Genomic DNA, 24,802 nt, shown 5'->3' with positions numbered 1-24,802 from the left:
CACTCGTCTGTGCGCCGCCATCGTATGTTGTGGTAGAGTACATTTTGTACTGCCCATCCGCCCCTCTTCTTGAACGGGTTATATACCCACCTCACCCCCCCCCACCTCACCCCCCCCTTGTTGTTGTTGATTCTGCCGCTCTTGCGAATCGTTTGGGTTGTGCTGATAACACACACATACACACACACACGTGCTTAATTATACGCCCAGGATTGCTCTCTCTCTTTTGCAAACAAACAGAAAAACGTCACGTACACGTGTGGCTGCGCGACATCACTTGAAGAAAAAAAAAGGTTTCAATTGCACACAAAGAGAGGGAGGAAGGGCACCAGCTAAGTCCGCTAAGTTTGAGCACCATGTCCAAAGCCTTGCCTCCTATTCAGGAGCATCGTCCCGTCTCTGTGGACCAAAACCGCTTCTACACCGGTTCCTCCTACCGTGGAGCGAAGCATGACGAGTACCAACGCCTCTACTCGTCTTCGCCACGTATGCGCTTGGAAACAGCGGACTCCCATTTGTCTGGACGCACAGTGGTGGCGCAGCTGCCACAGGTGGAGTTCTCACTCGGTCCCACCCAGGAGCGCGTCATTCCACCTTACAACGACCTTGAGGACCCGCACCTCGAACTGTACTGGGAGCGCAAAGAAATGCTCATCCAGGAGCGTGCCGCTCAGCGCCGCCGCCTCCGTCGCCAACAAGAGATGGAAAAGCGGCACAAGGAGGAAGCGCGGCAACGCTTCCTCCAGCGCCGCCAGCAGGAGCTTGAAGAAATCGCATCTCGGAAAGGGGAACTGACTCGTCGGCGAGAGGAGGAGGAACGCCAGGCGTCACTGCGCAGTGGGTCCAAGAAGAGGCACCTTCCGCCGGCGAAGCCGCTGAGCGAGCGCCCGAGGGATGGCACAGCAGGTGGGCGATCCCGTCAGCATGCAGCAGCGGCGGGTCGTCGCTGCTCTGGAGAAGTCAGCGGGTCGCATCCAGAGGAGGCGGAAGGTCGAGCGGCCGGTGACTTGCCCGCCGACCACGAGTATGTGACCAGTTCCTCGTCGGCAGCCACGAGCCGAAGCGCTTCCTCCCACGGCAACACCTCCAGCATTCACAAGAACAGCCCTCACAACGAGAAGCCCGACGCTGAGAAGAAGAGCGCTGCTGAGCCTACCCGTCCAGCGACGGCTGATAGCGAGGACAAAACTCACCCTGCGGAAAAAAAAGAAAATGTGGCTAATGCGGAGGAGAAAGCCGTCCCGCCCCCCCTCATCAGCTCGAGGACGTCCTCGTCCTCGTCCAGCTACAGCCAGTCGTCCAAGCCGGATCGCGCTGCGGAGGAAGCGGCACAGAAGCACGTGCAGGCGGATGCAGACGTGAAAGAAGGGGGTGACCCGGAAGTCTCCTCCACTGATCACCCCATCGCGCCCGAGCCAAAATCATCGCACCACCAGCCGTCTTCAGCCTCGTCCTCCGTTTCGTCGAAGTCCTCCGCTGCCGCTGCCTACTTCTCCCCGGGCAAGGAGGATGGCGAGGCGGAGGTGGAAGCGCACGAGGAGGAGGACGCGAGTCACTCCCTCGGCTCGGCGAAGTTGGAACCCAAAGAGGCGTACGATGAGGACGAATTCGAGAGGAGCTCCGCCTCAAGAGACTCTGATGCTGGTGCGGTGGCTGCACCCACGGCACCGATGCCGGAGTACGCAGAGGTGGAGGGGGCAGAAGTGCCAGTAGCCAGCGAAGTGAATGAAGCTCACGCGGGAAATGCAAATCAACCCGCAACAGCGCCAGCAAATGACGCGGAGGAAAACTACAGCGATGACGACTTCTCCGGGGAAGACGCTGCGGAGCCCCCACAGGTTACCGACGTCGACAACACCAAGAGCAACGTGATCGATAACGCATATGACGATAGCAGCTTTGAGGATGAACTCTCCCACAAGAAGTCGTCGGTAGCCTCGTCTGTGGCGCCACTGCCGGTTGAAGAAGCAAGGAAAGGCGATGTCTCGAAAGCGGTCGAGGAGGACTACAGCGAAGACGAGTTTGACGAGGAGCCCGCCCAAACGAAGGCTGCCGATGCGGACCGTAACCTGGCGGCGTCAGCAATGTCATCGTCAAGTGTCACGTCAACGCCAGCGGCGCAGTCTGTGCCGCCGTCGCCCTCGTCGAACTCAGAAGTTGCCCCGGCGCCGGCTTCGGCCGCCTCACCCGCCGACGACGACGAATATGACGATGACTTTGAGGGTGACATGTAGTCGTCAAGAATCTCCTGTCCGCATCCTCCATTCTTTCACCTATGGATTCTGTGAATACTAGATTGAGGTGTGTGTCTGTGATCGGTTTATGTATAGCTTCAACTCTGCAGTCGGTCATCTTTGAATTTTTTTCCCGCTCAGCCGCTCCCCTTCCCACTTTTTTTTTTTGGCGGGGAGGGGTCTTTCCTGTTTTGTTCGCGATGTTCTCCGCGCTGTGGTGTTGAGTGTGAGAGACATCTCACTTTGCGCACGCGCACATCTGCATAGATCCGCCTCTCCCTGATGACTGTCTTCCAGTATACTTTTTACTGTTTAGTTTTTTTTTGTTTTTAGAGTTGTCCCCCCCCCTCCCCCTCCCCCTCCCCCTTCCTCCCATCCGCACCATCCATATATGCATGCATGCAAATGTACCTCTCTAGAAGCTGCCAGCTCCGCTATGCATGTGGATGTGCGTGTGTGTGTCTTCTGTCTTGTGTCTGTGTGCGGGAGAGTGGGGGGGGTATATTTTGATGGACTGCGTTGTTACACGTGTCTTCTTCCGTTTGCGTGTGTGCGTCATTTGGTGGCGGCCAGCCACCCCTTCTTTCTTTTTTTGGTGTCGACAGAGAGAGAACACAGTTCCGCTGATGCAATGCAGCTCATTTTTCTTGCCTGTGTTGTGCCTTTCAGGAGGGGGGGGGAGAGGGGCTGTTAGGGAGTTCTCCCCTGGCCAATTAGCATGTACGTGCACCCCTCTCCTTTGTTGATTTTTTTTTCTTTTTGAGGGAGAGAAAAGGGGGGTCCTGATATTTAGACCCCGTTGTCATATAGCGACATGTGGCCGCGGATAGGAAGGAGGGAAAAGACGAATACACTTTCGATGTACATTTTCTTTTTAGTTACCATTTTCTTCATACATATTCGCTGTCACACTGTTTCTTGCGTACGTCGCAGTGCTCTCCTTGTCTTTCTCCGTATGCGCCCCGCCCGCCCGCCCGCGCACGTGTGTATGTGTGTGGGTGTGTGTGTGTGTGTGTGTGTGTGTGTCAGTGGTGAGCGAATAGTTCGTTATTGCTCTGGGCCAACAGCAAAATAGGAAAATAAACGATGACGCATATGTACACGAGAAAACTGTGAAGTGTGTGTGTGTGTGTGTGTACGTGTACGTGTACGTGCTTCTGAGAATGTGTGGAGTAAGTTTGAGACGAGTTAGAGGGAAGAGTGCGGATACGCTGAGGTGAAGTGCGCGCGTGTGTGTGTGTGCGTGTTTGCCGCCAATGAGGCAGCTCATGCAGCCACACAGGGTGTGCATTTTTATAGGTATCCTCTTTTCCCTTCCCTCCCTTCCCTCCCTCCCTCTCCCCTTCTTCCCCCCTCTCGGGGTGGCGGGAGTCATCACTCCAACACGTCATATGCGCTTCCATGAAACATTACCGGAAAATTGTCATATATACACACAAAGTAACTCCCTCCTTCTCCCTCCCCTAACGCGCACACACATGCATACACACACATACATGTATATATATATATATATATGTATATATGTATATTGATTGTGTATGCATGTGTGTGTGTAAGTATGTATTATGTGTATGTGCAGTCGTCTCGATCATGGGCAGAAACATAGCCGCTGCCCACTGATGTTGGCCGACAAGGTGTTTCCCTCTTTGTATAGCTGTACGTGCATCTCCCTTCTACATTTTATACAGCCCCCACCCCGCCCAAGAGAAATATATAAAGAAAACTTACAGGGGGGAGCCCGAGCTGGCCAGCGCACCAACTACGGAATGGTGTGCTGTGCGAAAAGAAAAAAGAGGCGGGATGCGAAGGAAACCAAAAGAGAAGCGCCACTCACCTCTCGCTCAGACTCCCACTGTTCGCTGCGCCCCCCCCCCCCTTGCCCCTTCTCCTCTTCCTCCCTCATACATCATCGCTCTCTCATAATTTCCTTTGTGCGTTCCTTCATCTCTTCCCCATGCGAAACCTCCACGTCAATACGCTGTCACACGCGGGTACCCGCACGTGTGCAGGAACTGTAGTAGTATACCCTCCCTCCCCTCCCCCCCCCACCCCTCCACACCCACGCACACAATCACTTTGACTCTTTCTCCGTCATGAGCGGCTCCGGGGATGACAACATCAGCGCCCCGGAGTCTGGGGCGAATGAGGTGGTGGACAAAATCAATAGTCGACGCAAAAAGTTTGAGCTCTACCAGTCTGAGTCGCACAAGATGAAGTCGCTCATGATGAACAGTGCCGGTATCCGCAGTGATCTCGCCAGCAGTAATCAGAGGGCTTTGAACCCCATTTGGACGAACTTCCCAAGTAAATGCGTCCACCCCATCACCTCAGTGGAGGAGATGAAGGCGAAGCTTGAATATTTCTCAAAAACAGATGACGTGATGGTGGTGCGCTATCATCAAAACAACTGCACCGCATGCAACGCCGTGGGCAAAGTCTTCGAGGTGCTCTGCCACCAATCCGCCACCCGCACGCCAGGGTTGAAGTTCTACGATGTCAACCGTGACGACGTGCCGGATTTAACCAAGGGCTTAGTTCGCTTTCCCCAGATCAAGGGGTACAGCGGTGGGCAGTGGACAGACATCGACTTCAAACCGCCGACGGCGTTCCGCGAGGAGCTGTACACCGCCATCGAGAAAGAGGTGAAGCGGTTAAAGAACCAAGGCCAGCCGGTGACCGCACTGCAAGCAGAGGAGATGTATTTCTCTGGCGCCGGCCCGGCGATGCTAGAAATTACAGAGGAGCAGCTGATGAGTTTCTACTGCAAGGCACAGGTTCGACTCCACAACTATTGGAAGCAGGTCTCGATGCGCCGTAGCTGGTTTTACCGAAAGTTCATCGAGCCCGAGGTCGAAGAACGCGTCATGGATGAGTGGCGCACTCGACCCATTTTTGGTGAGAAGATCGTTTATGGCCCACAGCCATCCGAGGATTTTGCATAACCGGCAACATCTGACAAACGAGATGGAAGTGGGGAAAAAAAAACGATCTCTTTCTTTATACACACACACACACATATAGACTTGCGGCGGCAACGCTGTTGTGTCTAGGAATGACTCATACCTCCATGCGCATACGCCGAATCCATCTCCTGCCCCATAGCCAGAGCACCACACAGTTGTGGGTGTCGTTTTTCGATGGTGAATTATGGTAGATGTGCGCTTTTGCTGTGTCACTCGTTGTTGTTGTTGTTTTGGGTTTGAAGGCGTCTTTGCGGCCGCCGCTTTCCAGTCACCCTTTTCCACAGAGCCTCTACCATACATCGAACTCCGCTCTCCAGAATGCACGTACATTCACCTACACGCAGATGCTGCGCAGCATGCGCCCACTAATGCACGCTTGCGTGTCAAAAGCGAAGGTGTGTGGCGCCCATGTCTCTCTGTGTGTGTGAGGGGGGGGGGGGGGGAACCTTGTGTGGCCATCTCTTCTGAATTGGGGTGTGCATGTTATCGAGCTACTGCAGTGCACGTTGAGAGAAGGTGCACAGGTGGAGTGTGACCCAGTAGCTGCCCCCCCCCCTCCCCCCAATTCAGCAACCGGCATGTGAACGCACTCCACATACACACACACACTCCATGCTCTCTCACTTTACACTATTTTCCCCTCCTCCCTCCTCCTTCCTCCTCGCTACTCACGCATAGGAGTTGTTTCTTCAAGGCGGAATGCTTTCACAGGAGTTCCTGTCGATCATCGAGCGCGACTTGACGGTCGCGCGGCAGTTGGCGAGGTTTCACTTCGAACTCTGCGCCAATGAACAAAACGCACATGAAGTGAACAAAAGTGGGCCCTCCGGGGGCGCCCTCCACCACAAATTAGCAGCACCAAGTGACCTACGCGATGGCCGAACAATAGGGGCTGGTAGCGCGCACACCCACGCGGTGCTCTCAAACCCAGTACAGCGACCGCGTCAAGGTACCTGCGCCGTACTGCTGGAGCTGTCCCGGTCGCTGGAGTGGCTCTCGCAGCGCAGCCGTCATCGAGAACCAGGCGCAGGCGTTGGGTCAGCGTCTCGCACTGGCACCACCGCCGCGACCTCCTCCTTGACGAATAGACACATCAATCACGAAAGTGCAGCAGGGGCTCTCAGCGTGGGTGGGGTTGGCTTCTCGAGCGACCCCATCGCAAGCATCAACAATGGCACCAGTGCCTCAGCCGCAACAACAGGGAGCCACCACCACGCAAAGAGCATCAACCTTGAAAGCAGCGCCGGTGTCTCGTCGGCCGTACAAGCGACCAACTGCACCCTCTCCGGCAACACGGGTGCCATCAACTCCCCAGCCGCGGCTGCTCCAGGTTGGCCTCTCATCGTTGCTACTGTGGTGTTTGAAGTCGTTTTCCCTGCCCGCTATCCAACGGAACCGTGCCAGTGGCAGCTGTTTGAGGAGGCCTCGTTCGCCTGTATGGGCAACCATGCAACCTCCTCCTGGGCTGTAACGGCAGGTCATCACCCCGGTAACACCAAGGCTAGAAACAGCAGCGCTGCGCATCGGCCTTGTCACAAAAGTATAGCCGACCCGAGTGGCAGCCACGGCAATTCCCAGGCGTGGAACGCCGGCGGCAGGGCGGACGGTACCGCCTCGAGGGTGGCCAGCCCGGCGACGCCAACGCTCACCGCGTTTGTCGCCTCTGAGGTGGGGCGCCGTCTGTTACGCTGGATCTCCGAGGCGCGCGCCGGCATTGGCGCTTCGCTCACACCGTCCTTTGCCTCGCTGGCTACAATGACGGGAGGCAACGAGACCGCAAATGCGTGGAGGGGCCCCGCGCACCGGTATGGCAGCGGCATCAGCAAAACATGCCCTTTCCTCCTCGACTTCGCCGCGCTGCTCCGCTGTTGGAGTACTGTGGAACTCGACGTGCACCATCTTGTCCTCCCTTCCCACATTGCGCTGGCCTATGGCGGTGGCGGCGCCCGCGTGCCGCGAACTATGGCAGGCACTTACTTGAGTAGAGGCGGTATTGCTGCAGCTCCGGCACCGACCGCCGTAGGCCTTCTAGCCCCTGTGGCGCCTGTCTCTCTGCCCGCGGCTGGTGGCGCTCTGTCGGGGTCGACCGCAGCAAATGGCGCCTCCGCACAAACAGCCGCAGCAGCACCCGGCACCTCGTGCGTTGCTGTGGTTAGCTCTCTGCATAGTGGAACCACATCCTCGACTGCATCGATCCCCGCCCCAGTTCAGGCGCCGGGAGCGGCAAGTGCAGGCGGTGGCGTAAGCGGTGGTATCGCAGCACCTGGCGCAGGCCCAGGACCCTCAGTTCTCTACCCCTACTGTCGTCGCCCCTCCAAGTGCTTCATGGCGGTACTTCTGCCTCTGGGTGGCGTAGCAGTCTCGGGCACGCCGACACCATTGCGTCGCGCGCGTCATGCTGTGGATCCAACTACCGCCGACTGCAATGGCGATGTGCCCGGAGCGGCGACAGGGAAGCCGCCTTTGTGTCGACTACCGGTGTGCCTACGATGCATTTATGATAGGCCGCAGGATGCACATGAGAACGAAAAGGTGCGAGCCGGGACCGTGGTGGGCTGCACCTCTCAGTTTGTCTTGGGCAAGGTGCTGCCGAGTTTTGTGCTCCCTGCCCATGTGCTCAGCAGCGAGTACAAGTGCGACTGGAGCAAGGTGCGCTTCTGCAGCGGCAAGACGGCCGAGGGGACGCTGCACGCGAACGCAAAACTGGCTAAAGCGCTGCGACTTCCAGATGTCAGCAACCTCCTGCAGGTCCTCCGACGACTCGCCAAGAACGTCGGAACGTCGTCGGCGGGCGTGTTGTATGTGAACACAGTTCTCTGGCCAGCGCTAATGGAGACGGTGCGCGTACTACGGAATAGGCGGCTCCCCTTCTGGGCCGGGCTGGCGATCTGCTCACTGCTGCTCCCAAGTGTGTTGCAGAAAGTCCACAATGAGCAACAAGCAGAGTCCATCAGTAGCGGGCGAAGCGGCCGCGGTCACGTCCCCCCAATCACCGTCCCCCTAGACAGCGCCCTGCCGGTGGTGGGGAGTGAACCATCCGTGCAGCTGTATCGCCGGCACTTGGCGGAGCTGATCGACGTGCTTAACTTCACAGAGCGAGTGCTCGCCATTGCGCAAGAGCACACCCTACTCTGCGAGGCCAGACTTGTGCGGCTTTCTCTCCAATGTCGACTGCGACTCTTGCAAAGGACTGAGACTGACGGACATCACCGCTCTACCGCTGCGGCAACCTCGGTGGCAACAGGAGCACCTATTGGTCTTGGTCATGGCGACCATTCGAGCAGTGCTGCCGCCTGGGCGCGAGCCGGCCTCCTCACCCCCGAGTCGCCCGTTGCGTCATCGACGGAGTTATGCAGTCGTCTACATGCTCCGATCAGCATTTGTGCAGTTTGCGGCTTGTCGCTGCACCGCAACACTGTTACTCACGCAGGCGTCAGTGGAAACGCCAACACGGGGGCGGCGGCACCGCTGACAGATGCACGCCACCGCGCACACTCTGCTGCCCCGGCGGGGAGCGACATGGACGCACCGCAGCGCAAGATGGATGGATACGGCGGTCGCCCTGTAGACGCTGCGACAAGCACAAAAAATAGTGCGGAGACCATGCGTGCTATACTGCAGACACGGCGAGAGGAGGGCTGCCTTGTCGTGCAGTGCGCTCACTGCGGGCATGGCGGGCATGTGGAGCACATCAGCAGCTGGTGGTGTGATCCAACGGTGCGGTGCTGCCCGAAGGGCTGCGACTGCAGATGTGTGTACTAGTTTCTTGCGGCGTGCTCAGGTGGGGGGGGGGAGGGGGGGGAGGGAGCGGAGGAGCGCGCCTCTCGCTGGAGCTTAACCTCACAGGCGCGCACCCACGTGCAGAAGATGAGGGGTGACATGTGCCAATTTGTGTGTGCGTGCGCCACGGTCTGTGAGAAGCACACAAAAACTGCCACCACCGTAAGATGCAGCGGGAGGGGGGGAGGGGGAGGGGAGTGGTGCAGTAAAGGAGAAAGAGTAAGCATCAGGGGATGGAGCAGAAGCCGAGAAGGGCGGGTTGGCTGTGCAGACTGGAGCTCCTTGTAGTGCAGGACCGGCCTTGTGGTGGGCAGCCCATGACCGCGGCTTTCGTACCCCCTCCCCTCGCTCATCAGGGACATCCATGTGCGCGAATTAGCGTGGTCCCTTCGAATGCCATTGTGTGAGGAAGGACAGGGATACCGAGGAGGTATCTGCACATTGATGTGTGTGTGTGCCTTCAAGAAGCACTGTAGACCGCTGCAACCATCGTCCGGCATCTAAACACTACAAGCCTCGCCGACTGCTCCTCATAGCCTGTCAACCCCCCCCCCTCGATACCATTACTACATCCACCGACACACCCACACCCACACACTGGCAGTCGCACTGCTGCTACCAAAAATTCGCTCTCCCTCTCCCCACACCCCGTACATCAGGACGCACTCGACATGAAGCTAGTGCACGTGGTGGTGTTCTGCACGTGCACGACGCTGCTCTGCCTCCTCTCCCTCTACTACTACTCAGTCTACGACTATGAGAAGCATATGAGCACGGTACCCCGCACGTACTCGAGCTACGACCCGCTGACAGAGTGCGTGACGCCGTTTGGGCAGCTCCTCGGTGTCGCAGACAACGTTCCAGCGTACAGCAACTGCAACACCCAGTTTGCCTCAACCTACATCAACTACGTGAATCTCATGGACCCGATGGACAACGGTCGCCGCGGTGACCCATCCGAAACACGTGTCATCATGACCGCCTACCGCTACTCTACATTCGATTACTACATGCGGTGGCTGGTGTGGAACAACGGTCTCCTACCGCGCCTTGTGGAGAACACGAACCAGTTATGGAATACCGTGGACTACTTCAATCCTGCTAAACCGGAGCAGGACTGGTCAGCGGTGTACATTGACAACTACGAAAAGGTGACCAGCATAGAAGAACGCAAGTTCAACGCGCCGCGAAGGGCAGACGCGATCATCTATCCCGTAGACGCGAAGACCATCCCGACGGGGCACATTGCAGTGGTGGTAAAAGTAGAAGACGACGTTGAGGCAGCCGGCGACCCAGAGAAGCTGAAAGAGCTAAAGAAACTGAGGCTTCACCCTCGTCGTGTTTACGTCGCCGAACAGAACCTCCGCAACCGCCCATGGGATGGGCAAAACTACAGCCGTGTGCTGCAGTTCAAATGGCGCCCCGGGGAGACGACGACGCACGAGGGCTACTATGTCGACCCTGACGGCCTTCATATCGTCGGCACTATGCGCGTGGGGAAGGCAAAGCCTCTCCGTGAAGTGCCTGACATGTACAATGCGGCACTCCACACCGAGGACAACGGGGATCTCTAACAGCAACAACAGGAGGAGGAAAGAACCACGTTGAGGCCGCGATTGCCAGTGTAGATGATAAAAAAGGCTGTTGGTGAACATGAATATATATATATATTTGCGGCAGGGCGGCTTTGAGATGTGTGTGAGGAAAGGAGGGAGGACTGAACCCCCGCCCTTCCAGTAGCGCTCACTGCTATGGGTCGCCTTGCAGCGAGTTCATGGAAGGAAAGCCTCCACACTTACACCTCTCACCTCTGCTGGACACCCTACTTCCCCCCCCCCCCACAATCCCCACGGGTCCGGCCGCCTATCCCTCTCGCTTCACAGAGTCTATGCTTGACGGATTAGTACGCCGATCACCGGGACATCAATGTGCACAACAATAACTCTTATTTATTTTTTTTTCAGGTATTCGAACATTTCCTTCACTTTCCCTTCGCGCTCGCCCCTGGTGCTCCCATGTGCGCTGGCGCCCATTCCTATCGTGTGACGAAGGGCTGTGCACCTTCACCTACAGGGACACACACACAAGCAAAGAGTTCAACTCCACCCGTTTACCTCTTCACCTGATCCCCCCCCTCTCCCCCTCCCCTAATCCCCCCCGCACTCCCACCAATCCTGGGATGTTACCTTCACTCCTTCCGTCCGCGCTTGCGAGCGTGGCGGAAATGGTGTGACACCGATGGCCGACCTGCGTCCCCTCTCCCTTCTTCGAAAGGGCAGTGCGCTTCAACTCAATGCTGTCTTGAACCTCGCCACCACCACCATCTTATCGCTCTTTATCACGCGCTATCATCCCTCACAAGTCTCCGAGCACCCATCGGATGGTCTCTCCGTGTGTGTGCGTGCGTGCGTGCGTGCGTGTGAAAATTTTGCGCATTAGAGACGGCTAGACAACGCCGAGCAAAAGGGATTTTTTTTAAGGCCAAGAAGGAAATAGCAGGCAGCGTTGCCAGAGTTTTTCTCCCCCCCCCCCACCCTCCACCCTCCACCCCTCCATCCTCCCCCCCCCTTCTCCTGCGCCCGCGGCCCACACGGAGCAGCCCACGACTTGACTGGATCATAAGAAGGGTTTCAGACGTGTGCGCACGCACATAGACGCACAAGCACGCGTGTCTGTAAGCCTTTTTGCACACCAATATATACACCAAATAGAAAACTCTGCCACACACCCCGTCATAGAAAAGCCTTGGACCTCACATTTTTTTTTGGGAGCACAGAGAAAGTGTGGGGGTGTTTCGCTCTTCCCCCCCCCCCCCCCACACGCCTCCTCCGCGACACGCACACACACACACACATACAATCCCAGCTTGGCAAAAAGCTGCGATCACTCATAATATTCGTCTTGTACATTGTGTAATAATGATTCCCCGCGGCAGCGTCCTGGGCGCGGCGCGATGGACAGCCGGGGCGCTGCGAGGTTTGCCCCACGCCCCGACCGCGACGGCCACCCCCGCCCCCACAGAACCGCCATCAATGTGCCGTTCACGCTTACTTGGTCAGTGGGTGGGCAACGCGACCGGTGCCACACTCCTTGCTGGAACGGCCTTGGTACTCCAGCAGCGTCTCTATGCGAGCACGGGTGCATCAGGGAGTAGCGGGACCACCAATGGGCATGCCCACCGTCTTAGCGAAAGTAAGAATGGGGCGGCAAGCAGCAACAGCGCGTCCTCAGCCAACAGCGTCGCGGCCAGCAGCAGTGGTGGCGGATCCCACGGAGGCGGCGCCACCGTCGCTAAGCAGCAGCAGCACGCGGCGGGGAAGCTGATGAAAAAGGTCAAGTCGAGCCGCCGTGCACTGAAGGGCAAACGCACAGGTGTGAAGGCAAAGGCCGCATCTACGCCAGCCTCCTCCGCCCCTGGCGGCTCGGTGGCGGTAGCGTCTGGCAGCGCCGGCAGCCGTGCCGGTGGTACCCTATTCTCGTCGCCACCGCCTGCTGCATCATCTGCCCCGTCTCGCGCCATCGCTCGTCAACGCGAGAAGAGGAGTCAAGCCCCGCCTTCGCCGCCGACCCGTCCGCGAACGCTGGGCAGCACGGCGGTAGTAAGACGGCCAAAACGCTCGCTCACACGCAAACGACCCCCAACTGGTGACTTGAGCGGCAGCAGCGCCACTGCAAAGAAGTCAGCTGCGACTGCGAACGCCGCCGCCGCCGCCGCCGCAGCACCAACCGTACGTTCCAAGGCGAAGAAACGCAAACGCATCCGAATTTGCGTGCTGAACAGCAGCTACGACGGCGCCGACTCTGCAACGGCCAGCGTAGACAATTACTGGTGCACTCCGCAGCACTACATGAAGAAGGATCGTCACAAGTACTCCTTCGCCGATGTCTCCATGAAAAAAATTGACTCCTATAGCACTGTGCGCGAGCTTGTCACCTCCAATAAGTACGACGTCTTTTTCAACCTGTGCGACGGCAGCCGTGACGAAAAGCGTGCTGGCGTGGATGTGGTGACGGCTCTGGAGGAGCAGAACGCCGCCTTCACCGGAACGGACTCGCGCGGCTTCGAGCCAAGCAAGGTCGATATGAAGCTAATGGTGGGGTCGAGCGGTGTCAAGGTGCCCAATTTCGTGCTGCTCAGCAACGAAGAAAGCCTCGCCAAAAAGTGCCGGCACATGAAGTTTCCAGTGATCGTGAAGCACCTGTCCGGCTACGCCTCCGTCGGCATTCACAAGGACAACCGCTGCGACACACTCGATCAGCTAAAGACGAGGGTGCGCGGCTTCATTAAAGAATATAACCACGCGCTAGTGGAGGAGTTCATTCGCGGCCGTGAGGGGACCGTGCTGGCCTGCGCCGACCCCGGCAGCCCGTTCGGGGTGAAGGTCTTCAAGCCGCTCATGTTCAACTTCCTGCAGAACAACGACGACTTTGCCTACTTTGAGAAAAAGTGGACGATGGAGTGTAGCGATGAGGCGTACGGCTTCTTGGCCTCCTCAGACCCGGCCTACCCCGCCATCACGGAGATGGCCCGAAACGCCTTCAAGTACATCATGAACGGCGTCGGCTACGGTCGTGTTGACTTCCGCATTGACGAGCTCACTGGGACGCCGTACTTTCTGGAGATCAACCCGAACTGCGGCATGTGGTACTCCCCAAAAGACGGCGGAGACTTCGCGGATGTCATGGTTGAGGGTGACCCCCACTGGAACCACGAGCGCTTCATCGCAAACGCGGTGGCGCGGGCGCTGCGAGACCAGGCGGCACGCAAGCCGTGGTACTTCATCAGCCACGACCGAAACGGACAATTTTCTACACGTGCCAGCAAAACAGTTCCGGCTGGCAAGTGCCTCTTTGGCGACGCTGTTCATCCGATCCCTGTGGTGGCAAAGTCACTTCACAAGCTGGGAGATGAGGAGCCGATCGTTGGTTGTGTCATCTGCCGCGGCGATGGTATTCACCATGCAGTGGCGCTGCGCCACTCATGTGAGCCAAACATGCACTTTGTGCACGGGCGCACGCTCCTCTTCGCCTCCAAGCGGCAGATCAACGTTGGCGAGGAGCTCACAGTGGACTACGCCACCCTGCGCGACGAGTCTATGCCGCACTTTGTGTGCAGTTGCGGTACCCAAAACTGTCGAAGTGTGATATTCCCAATGCCAGCGATGCCGCGCACCGTCGAGGCGAAGACGATGCGGCGGCTACTCCGGGAGAAGAAACAAATTTGGCTGAAGGAAAAGGCCGACCGTGAAGCGGAGCGAATCCTCAAGAAGCGCTCGTCCTCCGCCTCATCCGGCAGCGGCTACGGTGGTGCCTGGTCAGGATCCTCCTCCAACACAGGGCACACAAGCAGCGGTGTGAGCGGTGGTGGTAGTGGCGGCGGTGGCGGTAGTGGTAGTAGTAGTAGCAGTAACAACAGCGCCTCGGAGAGGCGGTAATGTCACGTGAATGAAGGCGAGTTTGGGACGCAAATCGGCCTTTTCAGCACGTGCACACACACACACACACACAAGCACACACACTCCCCCCTCTCACCCCCTCCTCCCCCCCCCCTCCATCCCTGATCCGAAAAATGAAGAGGAACGGATTTTTGTTTTTTCATTGAAACGACCCGCACACACACACACACACACACACACGCACTAACACGAGAGTAAATGAGTGTCTGTGGGAATGGTGACATACGTGCATGCATAGAACGGGGGGAGAGAAGTCTGTCCTGTCTCGCCGCCGTCTTACGCTGGCAGACCAGAGGCAGTGTAGTGGTGGGGGAGGGCGGTAGGCGCAGTGTCCGTCTACCCTCTCAGCTCCTCCCCAACACCACCCACCACCACTACCACCACTGCTCGTGCCCTGCACTACAGCTCGCCCCCTCTCCTCATGTCTGCCTTTATTCCACTTCTTCACATTTATGTAAATATATATATATATATATGTTTTCTTTCATTCCCTGGTCTCAACCCCCCCCCTCCCCGACACCACCATCCACCATCCACGAAAACATGCCTACGCGCACGTACAACATGCTGCAGTTTGCCTGACCCCACAAGCTCGCCTTACCCCCGCCCCTCATTTTCTATTTGTCCACTTTTGTTTTTTTGGTTCGTTCTTCACAAGGATCCCTTACGCTGACTATCCCAGCCACAGACACGCCGTACCGCATATCCCTTGACGCCTTCACCCAGCTCCTCCTCCTCATCCATCCCCCCCCCCACTCAAACATCCCACTCTCTACAACATGAAGGTGATCGTGGCATCTGGCCCGGACGGGTCCCGAAAGCAGGAATTGGAACTTCCTGCCAACGCCACGCTCGCCGACCTAAAGAAAGCCTACCGCCCGAATACGGACGTGCACCGCAAGTCTTTCAAGGTGCCTGGCACCAACGCCGTGGAGCCTGCGTCCCCCGCTGCGGATGGCAGCAAGCCACGCCCGAACCTCCTCACGCTGTCACCGAACCTGCCTCTCTCTCAGCAGGGTGTGAAGAATGGCACCGTCATCACCTACAAGGACCTCGGCCCTCAGATCGGCTACCGCACCGTGTTCTACGTCGAGTACGCCGGACCCATCGCCTTCATGCTATTGTACGCCATGCGCCCCTCCTTCATCTATGGTTCTGCGACGATGCCGGCCTACGGCTACACGCAGAAACTATATATTGCTCTCTTTATCGCCCACTTTGTCAAGCGGGAGCTCGAATCCATGTTTGTCCACAAGTTCTCGCATCCTACGATGCCGATGCGCAACATCGTCAAGAACTGCGTGTACTACTGGTCCTTTGCCGCCTTCATCGGCTACGTGTTGTGCCACCCTTCCTTCACGCAGACCAGCGCCCTGCAGTCGAACGCTGGTGCCGCTCTTATGGTGATCAACGAACTCCTCAACTTTGCGGTGCACTACCAGCTTAGCACGATGCGCAAGTCCGATGGCGACACCACCCGCAACGTGCCAAGGGGACCCCTGTTCGCTCTCGTCTCGTGCCCGAACTACTTCTTCGAGATCATGTCATGGGTGTCCTTCTCCGTCGGCACGAACATGTTGTCCTCCTGGTTCTTCACCCTGGCCGGCTTCGTGCAGATGGCGGACTGGGCCAAGAAAAAGCACCGCGGTTACGTCAAGGCCGACCCAGCTAACAAAAAGAAGGCGGCCATCCTGCCATTCATCATGTAAGACGGCACCATACGCACACCATCAGCTCGTGTTAGCGGGAGGGGGAGGGGAAGAAGAAAGGAAAGTGAGAGGGGAAGGGGCAAGCGGGGAGGAGGGGGGGGACTCCAGGCGTTGGCGTCTTGAAGGGATGCCAACGTCGCTGCCGCACATTCCTCTTCCCCATCATCACTTACACCACCACCGCACCGCTGAGTTGCTCCGTTTGCAGAAAAAGAAACCGACGCCGGTGGTTTTTTTTTTTTTATGGGGTAGGGGGAAGGGGCGAGAGGACTATAAGTCCCGAAAAGAATAAAAATTATTTGAATAAACAAGGCGGTAGAAGTGGTGAGTAAAGGGCAGACAGTGCGATGAAAAAAAGGAGAAGAGAGGGGAGGGGAAGGGGAAGGGGAGGGGGATGACGACAAGGAGTTGCAGTGGCACAGGAATGGCAACGTGTGCATATCGATGGGGAAGAAGAATTGGGTGTGGGAGGTGGAGAGGGGAGAGAGGGGGAAGTAGTGGCAATCGCCGGTGCGGAGGCGATGGAGTGCACGCTCAGGCACGTGCGGATGCCCCCTCTGCTTCTCTCGCTCTGCTCCCTCTTCCCTCGCTTCGCCTTAACTCCTCGATTCGCCTGTGAGACTCATTGCGCATGCACTCGTGATACGCTATCCTAGAGTCCTCCTCCTCCTTCCCCACCACTATCACCACACCTCTACTCCCTGCCCCGCCACAGCCCCCCCCCCCTCCCCCCAACACTCCTCCCTGCAGTCTCTCTCATATCTTCTTTCATTCTCGTTGTTTATATATATATATTCTTAGCGGGGGGCGTTCTGTCGATCGTTTGTCTGCCCTTTCTCGGGTTTTTTTATGTTTGGCTTGTGCTCCCTATCCAGCTTGGACGCGAAAGCGGAGGGAGGGGGGGTCGACAGAGAAGGATTTCACTTTTCTCGCCCCCTTCACCCTCCACTCCCCACCCTCATCTCCGCCCGCCTCGATCAGCCCCCTCCCCCTCCCCCCCCCCCGGCCTTCCTCTATCACCATCTACACCGACGCCTTTTTACTTGTACACCTCCACTGTTGTTTCCATACATTTGTTAGCTTGATTCGCCGCACGTTTGGGGCAGGGGAAGGGGGGCCGTTGTGTGCGTGCACGCGCGCATGTGTGCGCTGTGATAAAACACTAATGAACTTGTGAGGATGAATGGGGAAGGGGAGAGAGAGATGCACGCGCGCCTCTCCGGTGCCCCCACCCACCCATTCATCCTCACATGCACAGACAAACGTGTACGTGACTTCTCTTCTTCTTTTTTAATACCGGCCCAAAAAAGGTGCACTACGCCAAAGTGGGTGGAGGTGAAGATTGATGGCGGAGCGTCGATAAGCAGCAAGCAAGCACGTCTTGACTCTGCGTCCAGTGACCCTTCCCGCCCGCCCCTGTCCCTTCAACCAACCACCCCACCGCTCCCAAACCACAACCCCCCCCTCCCACAGTTCCAAAAAAACACCAACACACAGTGCACACCTAAGAGATATCGAAAGGCCAATCTCCATACGTTTCACGGACCCTACGGCGGATTCTTCCATGGCGCCCTTTCAATATGTAGAGGCGTGCGGGTGTGTGTGTGTGTGTGTGTGTGTGTGAACAGCTGCGAGAGATGGAAGAGGAAAGGAGGGAGAGGAGGGATAGAGAAGGCATCAACCCTTATGGAAGAGGGGCAGTCTTCTTTGTCTTGGCGAATTAGTGTATGATCGCCCTCTGTTCTCCCCACCATCATCTCCCCTCCGCACTCCCCCGACACACACACACTCTCTCCTTCTCTTCCTTCGTCCTACTCGACACCTCGTAACCTCTTCTTTTACTGGAAGGGATTGCAGGCACACTTATGCACTTGTGCATGTGTGCAGGGAAGGAATGGCGCTAAGTAAATCTTCTCTTCACCCTTTTTTTTCATTGTTGTTGTGTTATTTCGAGGCTTCCTCTGTCTCTCGTGACAAAAAAAGTGTTGAGAGAGAGAGTGTGTCTGTGTGTGTGTGTTTGTGTGGCCGAAAAAGGGGGGAAGGGGGAAAGGAGAAACGTGCGGCGGCTGCGGTGCGGGCACACCCAAGCTCAGCCACCATTCCTCTCACCACTCGTCTGTTCATATTTTTTTTTGTTTTTCAAGTTCTATTTTCCTGTGAGAGGTTTCTCATTGGCTTTTCTGTCTGCCTTGTAAGTGTGTAGGTGTGCGTCTCTGCAGTGCTTATCGAGTCCCCCACCCCCCCTCCCCCCACTCACGCTGAAGAACTCCTCCGGTCTGTACATGGCTCTGTCTGTCTGTCTGACCGTCTTGTTGGTCTTTTTTTAACCTGCGTGACGATTGGAAAATGCGGCTGTCGACCACAGCAACGATAAACCGCGAGAGTGATGAAGCCACCCCAACAGTTCATTCACTGATGGTTGTGTGAAAAAAAAAATGGAGGAATGGTTGGCCGCATGGCGCACATGGGGGACCACACTCAGCCCATGCACACGTGCGACAAGAAACAAATGCATTCCCTCCTTCCCCTTTCATCTCACTACCCACCACTGTCTCCCCCTCCCTCCCCTCTCTCGCCTGCCACACAACTGAATTGAACGACGTCGCCATCTGCATGGATACGTTAGTGAAAAAAAAAACGACCATGTGTGGCCAAGCTCGAGTGCAGATGTGAACGGAGATGGGGTGAGGGGGGGGGGGCGGCGGGGAACGAAGGAACATGAGTAAGTGGTGGTGTTGACTTTGCAGGGGCACAGCGCCTTCCACTGTCCCCCTCTACTTTCTTGTTTTCTCTTTGACGGCCTCGAGCCTCCTGATATTGCCCCGTTCACAGACGTCTCTTTCGTCCACGTACGAACACGGACGCGCGCGCCCACGCGGTCAAATTGTATGGCTGGTAGGCATCCGCAAGGCGTGCGCTTGGTGATGCAAGACGCACAGGCCCTACTTTGCACGGATGCGCTTTTCTACTTCTCGCTGTGCCCCTCCTGTCCGTCCCTCGCCCTCCCCCCCCCCCCCAACACGCACACACACACACACACGCCTGGATACACATATACACATGTCCCCCCCCTGCGACGTGCACAAGTGGTATGACCTGTGCAAGCCTAGGCACAATCACTTCCTCGGGCTTGGTTATGCATACATACATACACACACACACACACGCACGTGGACCCCTCCATGACTGCCGGCACGGACAAGGCGACGTTCGACTACATAAGGAGTCATCTCGATGAGGACCTGGAGGAAGTGGCGCAGCGACCCGGTCCGCCTCTCATCCGCCCCTCGCTCGCGCCGTTTCTCTCGCCAACTGGGTTGTTCAGTCTGCCTGCCGTAACGTCATCACTGCGGAGCCAAGACAGTGGCGGTAACTCTGTTCAACCTGCCGGGAGCCCCTTGACGGGGACAGCAGCGGCGCACACGGTGACCCTTGCTCTTCAGGTCATGTCAATTAAAGATGTAAGCCTCTCACGCGAGCAGCGCAGTCGTGCACTTTTGCACGCCCTCTCCTCCACCTCTGGCAGCACCGCCACGATGCCGAATGGTGCCTCAAACGACGCGGACGCGGACGCAGACGCGTCGGCCTCCCTCGCCGACGCCACCCTGCATGCGATGGAAGAGCAGCAAGATGAGCAAGCACAGCAGCACAAACCGTTGCGGCCAAGTGGTGGTCAGTGGCGGTGCCTGCGGCTGGAGCTATCCGATGGGTTTCAACGTACGCTCGCCGTGGAGGACGCCTCTGTACGCACGCGGCAGCGCTACGGGGGTCTGCTGGCGAAAGAAGGCATATCGCTTGGTGCCAAACTCCACGTGCGCTTGACTGCGCCGGCGGCAGACACCACCACCACCTCCTCGTCGTGTGTGCAGCACGGCATTCTTCGGCTGCACGCTGGGAACACCGAAGTAATGGGTGGTCGAGTGAGGGCACTGGAAGTGTACTGGGAGGCGCAAGCACGGCAGCAGCTAGCGGCGAGCACGGGACGACCCTCCAAGCAGCAGCAGTACCAGCCGCCGAGCCTTCCTGGCGCATCAGTGGGGTTAGCCACCGTCGCAACTGCGCTGTCACACCCCCAGCCGTCACCACCACCACCGCAGCAGCAGCAGCTGCTGCACGCCACTCTCCCAGTGCAACCGCTTCGTAACTGGCCCGCTCACGCCGCACAGCACCCACCGCACACGCCCTTCTGCACGGTGGCCTTCATCACGGAGGTCGTATCTGATATGGTCATCAACGAGTCATCCCCTGAGGTCACCCAGAGCAGCGCCAACAATGCCCGCACAACTCCGGGCCCTTCCAGAGACTCCTTCACTTACTCGCTCCTCGTGCAGCTGTCCTCACCCAACGCTGTGGAGCGCGACACACAACAGCAGTTGAGCAGCAGCCCCTCCCTGCGAAGTGAGGAGTTGGGGCTGGTGTGCGAGGACGATCATCTCACTGTCGACCTCGGCCATGTCTGGGTGCGTCAGCTAGTGGGCATGCCTGCGGACACGTTCCGCGCACTGTCCCTTTCGAACACCACTGCCGATGTGGAGAAGTTGACGCGCATCGTGGAGTCCGTCGGGCATGCGCTGGAGCAATTTGGCAAAGGGCGCTTCACACTGGTGCGGCGAGCAGGAGACGGCATTGTGGAAGTAGTACACGCCGTGCCAGAGCCGTGAGGGAAGCAGACTTGCAAAAGTAGAGTGAAGAAGGAGAACGGGTGCAATAAGTCGCTCGCCTTTAGTAACAGAGTCCATCCTATCACCACTGCCACCGCATTGGGTGGTGCTGCTGCTGATCCCTATCACTCGTTCCCCCCCCTCCCCTCCCCTTGTGTGTGTGTGTGTCTATCCTCTGCAGAGAATGTTGTCATTCCTTCCCACCCCACCCGCCACCCCTTCCCTTTCCCATGATTTGGGGAGCATCAAGTGCAGCATCTCATCTCTATGAAGACACACACGAGCGCGTATTGTGTTTGCTCTCTCCGCAGGTGTACCTGCAAGTTGTATGGTCGGTACATGCAGTACCTCAACCCACCATCGCCATCACGCGCCCTCCCCACCTACCATCACCCCCATTCTCCCCATTTTACTTTCGATGCCCAGCACTACACTGCGGACAAACAGCTGGGTCGTCCGTATTTCCCTCTGGGGCCTGCACAAGCGCTTGGCGCTTCCATCCGTTCACCACCATCACCCTTCTCTCTCTCTACCCTCGCGAACACCGCTGTACCCTCCCCTGTTCACCCTTCCCCCCCCCCTTCAAAAAAAAAAAGACACTAGGAAATAATAAAAATGGGCTGCGGGTACTCGACTTACTCGGCGCAGGACGATATCGTGTGGAAGTACGGTGGCCCACCGGAGGAGCCACTGAAGGCGCTGAAGATGTTCCCGACGCATCAGAACGGCCTCCTCTTTCGCCTTCTGTACGACGAAGGCGAGCGTTGGGCCTTTTACAATGACACCCTCGAATACGAGTTTCACATCCGCTACTACTTCAGTCGCGACAGCGATATCGAGGCACTGCACAACGCCACCTTGTCAGAGCTTGAAAATGGCAATAAGTTAGTCGAGATCATCGTCTACCCAAAAGAAACGCAGGACTTCCTTGTCGGTGTGGCGGGCAGCTACACCAGCACCATCGAGGCTATTCCAGTCACAGAACGCTTCCAGTGGGAGAAATCAAAGGAGAAGTATGAAAGGAAGACGCAGAAACACTAGCAACATCCCCCGCCTTCGCCCCCTCCCCTCCCCTCCCCTCCACTCTCACCACCATAACAGTTGCCTTGATATTACAACATAGCTACTCTCTCGACTGCTCAGCGTTTTTTTTTCTCTCTCGGTTGTGTCGTCTCTTTTCCTTTGATGACAGTGAGTCGCGTGGGGAGGAAGGAGAGTTGAAGGGCTCCGTCACCCCCCCCCCATCACACCTCATCACCACCACCATCACCGTCTTTCATAGCCGGCGGGGGGCTCGTGTCTGTCTGTGTGTGTGTGTGTGTGGCACCGTTTTTTATCGCTCTTTTTTGGGGGGGGATATTTTGCCATTTGTTATCACGTTTGTTACTTTGATATCTACTCTGACGAGCGACAAGGGGGGAAAGAGAGACGTAATGGTGTCTGTGTGTGTGGGGGGGAGGGAGGGGAGGGGGAGGGGGTGGGTGGTTACACATCCCCCTTTACAGAATCACAAGTAGACACACACACACACACACAACACCTTGCGTTACCCTCTCTGGCCCTAACCCCCTCCACTCATCACCCACTTCTCTTCACGTCCGCCGTTTGAGCTGCTTTATTCATGTGTATGTTTGTTTTTTGAGTCGTATTTTATGTGCATGCACTATCGGACCCCGCCCCAATCAACTACCCCCCCCCACTCATCTATTTTATGTGTGTTTGTGTTCTACGTCGCCTGTTATCCCCCCTCCCTCCCTCCCTCCCTCCCCCCTTTTTTCGATTACGGCTGCTTTGATTCTATTCCTGTCTTCTTTTTCTGTGTACACCCATCCATGTGTGTGTGTGTGTGTATCTTTGCTTGAACATTTGTATGTGCGTATATGCTACTCGGTGGGAAAAAAAACGAAGATAAAAGTAGTGACACACAACTTCGCGTGTATGTTTGGAGGATGAGGAGGGGAGGAGAGGAGAGGAGAGGAGGGGAGAGGGGGGGGGGGGGCAATCCCTCTGTATATCCCTCTCACATCCACACCCAGTGTGTGTGTGTGTGTGTGTACTCTACTCTTATCGTTTCGTCGTCCCACCCCACCCGCCGCTGTCAATTGAAAGTCACCCGGACTCTCCTCATCTTTTTCTCTTCCATCCTTTTTTTGTCGGTTTGTTTCCGCAGTTACACGCGAGCAGCGCCTACCCCCGCCGTGCCCCTCCCCCTCCCCCCCCACTTACCACCACCACCACCCCACCGGTGACCTTTTGGGACAGTCCTGCTCGACCATATCGACCCCGCTGACACACACACACTCACACACACACACACACATACACACATACAGGTATTCGAAGCGACGCACTCGTACAGGGAGAAGAGTAGACGAGCACGCCCATACGTACACTCGAGGGCCAATATAAGAGACGTCTAGCTGCCGCCTCAACTTGAAGAGAGAGAGAGAGTGCGTGTGATCATGCGGCCCCTTTCACTCCTGTCGCGCAGCGGGCTCGGCAGCAGTGGAGTATCGGCTGCCGTGGCGGTCGCTGCAGTCGCGCCGGCATCAGCGACGATCCGACACTCGGCTTGTGCGGTGCGCTGGCAGTCCTCGCGCCCCTACAGCCGCTCCTTGGGGGGTGGTAGAGGTGGTAATAACTCCGGGTCGCCAGGTGTGGGCTCTCGTAGAACTGGCGGCCACGACAACCCACGAGCGCCGACCGGCCCCGTCCCAAGCGCACTGATGAACAGCACGGGTGATGGCGAGCTAAGCTCCGAAACCCGCGCCGCCCTCCGTGACGATTCGATTGTGATGGCAGAGGTGGTCAAGCACTTGTCTCCCAAGGGGGCCATCTCTGTCAAGGCCCTCTTCTCGGCAATCGATGAAAACATACAAGAGGCGCTCAGCGAGCGGCATGGGGGGCTGCGGAACTTCCTGGAGCAGCGGAAGCAATTCTTCGTGCTACACACCAACCCCGAAGATGGTGTCCTCTACGTGATTGGCAACCCCATCGTCATTCAGCAGTACGCAATGCGTGATGCGCAACGCAGAACAATGCGACAAATGATGGGGCTTGACGACAACAACCGCCAGCGGTATCCGCAGCGCCGCCCGGAAGGTACCTACGGTCACAGTCGAGGACGCGGCGGTCGCGGTGGTGGTGGCGGCGGCGATCGCCGGTATCAGGGCTCCATGTCATCCTCGGGCTCATCGCGGACCCCGCAACAGCAACAGTACCGCAATGAAGGTGGAAGTGGTGACCAGGGTGGCAACAGCTACCGTCGAGGAGACGGGCGCCGCGGTCCTTTGCCACAGCGCGATAACCGCAGCGGATTTGGCGGCGGCAGCAGAGGCCGCGGAGGGGGGAGCGATGGTACACCTCGTCGAGGCGGCCCGATGCGTGGACACAATCAGTCCTTCGGCACCCGTTAGATCAAGGGAGGCTCATGCGGACCCGTATCTGTGTGTGAGCGTGAGCGTGTGTGTGTGTGTGTGTGTGTGAGGGTTCGGGTGTGTTACTGTATACGTTTTCTTTTCTGTTGACCTCAATACGTGGCTATCGGCGGATGGAGGGGGGGGGGGCTACCGTCTTCACATTATTACCTGCGGTGTAACTGCGCGCCCGCGTGTGTCTGCACATCTCCTCTGCATCCTCCCACCCCCCCCCCTCCTCTTGTGTTATGGTCGACCTCTTGTGCTGCCCGGTCTAGTCGAGAGGACAACACATCGTCACGACGGCCGGCTCCCTTTTATATATATTCACACACACCTCCCCGCGCCATTTTCATCTGAAGGGGCACCTCCCATCCATGCGGCAACGCAGGGGGGGTGGGGAGGGAGGGGGAACTGTCATTGCGCAGAAGAAGCATCTGGAGCAATCTCTGCATGCGCTCGTGCGCGCGGACGTGCATGTGAGTGACAGAGGACTGCCCCTTTATCATCATCCCCCCCCCCTCTCCCCTCTCCACGCAGCCCAAGTACAGTACTGATTGTCTGTTTTGCGCTCCTGATG

General features: G+C 57.4%; 9 protein-coding genes across 9 annotated transcripts; all 9 read left to right on the top strand.

Annotated features, from left to right (window-relative positions):
• Positions 1 to 356: 356 nt before the first annotated feature.
• Positions 357 to 2,234, top strand: JKF63_04690 (uncharacterized protein; the record flags this gene model as incomplete). Its single annotated transcript, XM_067900668.1, has 1 exon — positions 357 to 2,234. One exon carries the CDS (start codon positions 357 to 359, stop codon positions 2,232 to 2,234), a length of 1,878 nt encoding a protein of 625 aa, XP_067756689.1.
• A 2,096-nt stretch (positions 2,235 to 4,330) lies between these two features.
• Positions 4,331 to 5,179, top strand: JKF63_04689 (uncharacterized protein; the record flags this gene model as incomplete). The annotated part of the gene is made up of 1 exon (XM_067900667.1): positions 4,331 to 5,179. The coding sequence occupies one exon, from the start codon at positions 4,331 to 4,333 to the stop codon at positions 5,177 to 5,179; it is 849 nt and encodes a 282-aa protein (XP_067756688.1).
• Positions 5,180 to 5,899: 720 nt separating this feature from the next.
• On the top strand, positions 5,900 to 8,962 carry JKF63_04688 (uncharacterized protein; the record flags this gene model as incomplete). Its single annotated transcript, XM_067900666.1, has 1 exon — positions 5,900 to 8,962. One exon carries the CDS (start codon positions 5,900 to 5,902, stop codon positions 8,960 to 8,962), a length of 3,063 nt encoding a protein of 1,020 aa, XP_067756687.1.
• Positions 8,963 to 9,651: 689 nt separating this feature from the next.
• Positions 9,652 to 10,554, top strand: JKF63_04687 (uncharacterized protein; the record flags this gene model as incomplete). The annotated part of the gene is made up of 1 exon (XM_067900665.1): positions 9,652 to 10,554. The coding sequence occupies one exon, from the start codon at positions 9,652 to 9,654 to the stop codon at positions 10,552 to 10,554; it is 903 nt and encodes a 300-aa protein (XP_067756686.1).
• A 1,344-nt stretch (positions 10,555 to 11,898) lies between these two features.
• Positions 11,899 to 14,415, top strand: JKF63_04686 (uncharacterized protein; the record flags this gene model as incomplete). Its single annotated transcript, XM_067900664.1, has 1 exon — positions 11,899 to 14,415. One exon carries the CDS (start codon positions 11,899 to 11,901, stop codon positions 14,413 to 14,415), a length of 2,517 nt encoding a protein of 838 aa, XP_067756685.1.
• Positions 14,416 to 15,215: 800 nt separating this feature from the next.
• On the top strand, positions 15,216 to 16,145 carry JKF63_04685 (uncharacterized protein; the record flags this gene model as incomplete). The annotated part of the gene is made up of 1 exon (XM_067900663.1): positions 15,216 to 16,145. The coding sequence occupies one exon, from the start codon at positions 15,216 to 15,218 to the stop codon at positions 16,143 to 16,145; it is 930 nt and encodes a 309-aa protein (XP_067756684.1).
• Positions 16,146 to 19,327: 3,182 nt separating this feature from the next.
• JKF63_04684 (uncharacterized protein) lies at positions 19,328 to 20,806 on the top strand (the record flags this gene model as incomplete). The annotated part of the gene is made up of 1 exon (XM_067900662.1): positions 19,328 to 20,806. One exon carries the CDS (start codon positions 19,328 to 19,330, stop codon positions 20,804 to 20,806), a length of 1,479 nt encoding a protein of 492 aa, XP_067756683.1.
• A 615-nt stretch (positions 20,807 to 21,421) lies between these two features.
• Positions 21,422 to 21,847, top strand: JKF63_04683 (uncharacterized protein; the record flags this gene model as incomplete). Its single annotated transcript, XM_067900661.1, has 1 exon — positions 21,422 to 21,847. One exon carries the CDS (start codon positions 21,422 to 21,424, stop codon positions 21,845 to 21,847), a length of 426 nt encoding a protein of 141 aa, XP_067756682.1.
• A 1,421-nt stretch (positions 21,848 to 23,268) lies between these two features.
• JKF63_04682 (uncharacterized protein) lies at positions 23,269 to 24,222 on the top strand (the record flags this gene model as incomplete). The annotated part of the gene is made up of 1 exon (XM_067900660.1): positions 23,269 to 24,222. The coding sequence occupies one exon, from the start codon at positions 23,269 to 23,271 to the stop codon at positions 24,220 to 24,222; it is 954 nt and encodes a 317-aa protein (XP_067756681.1).
• Between the last annotated feature and the right edge of the window lie 580 nt (positions 24,223 to 24,802).

The sequence above is a fragment of the Porcisia hertigi genome, chromosome 25 (genome assembly GCF_017918235.1).
Source record: "Porcisia hertigi strain C119 chromosome 25, whole genome shotgun sequence".
NCBI classification, from domain to species: Eukaryota; Euglenozoa; class Kinetoplastea; order Trypanosomatida; family Trypanosomatidae; genus Porcisia; species Porcisia hertigi.
This window is presented reverse-complemented; position numbering and strand designations above follow the sequence as displayed.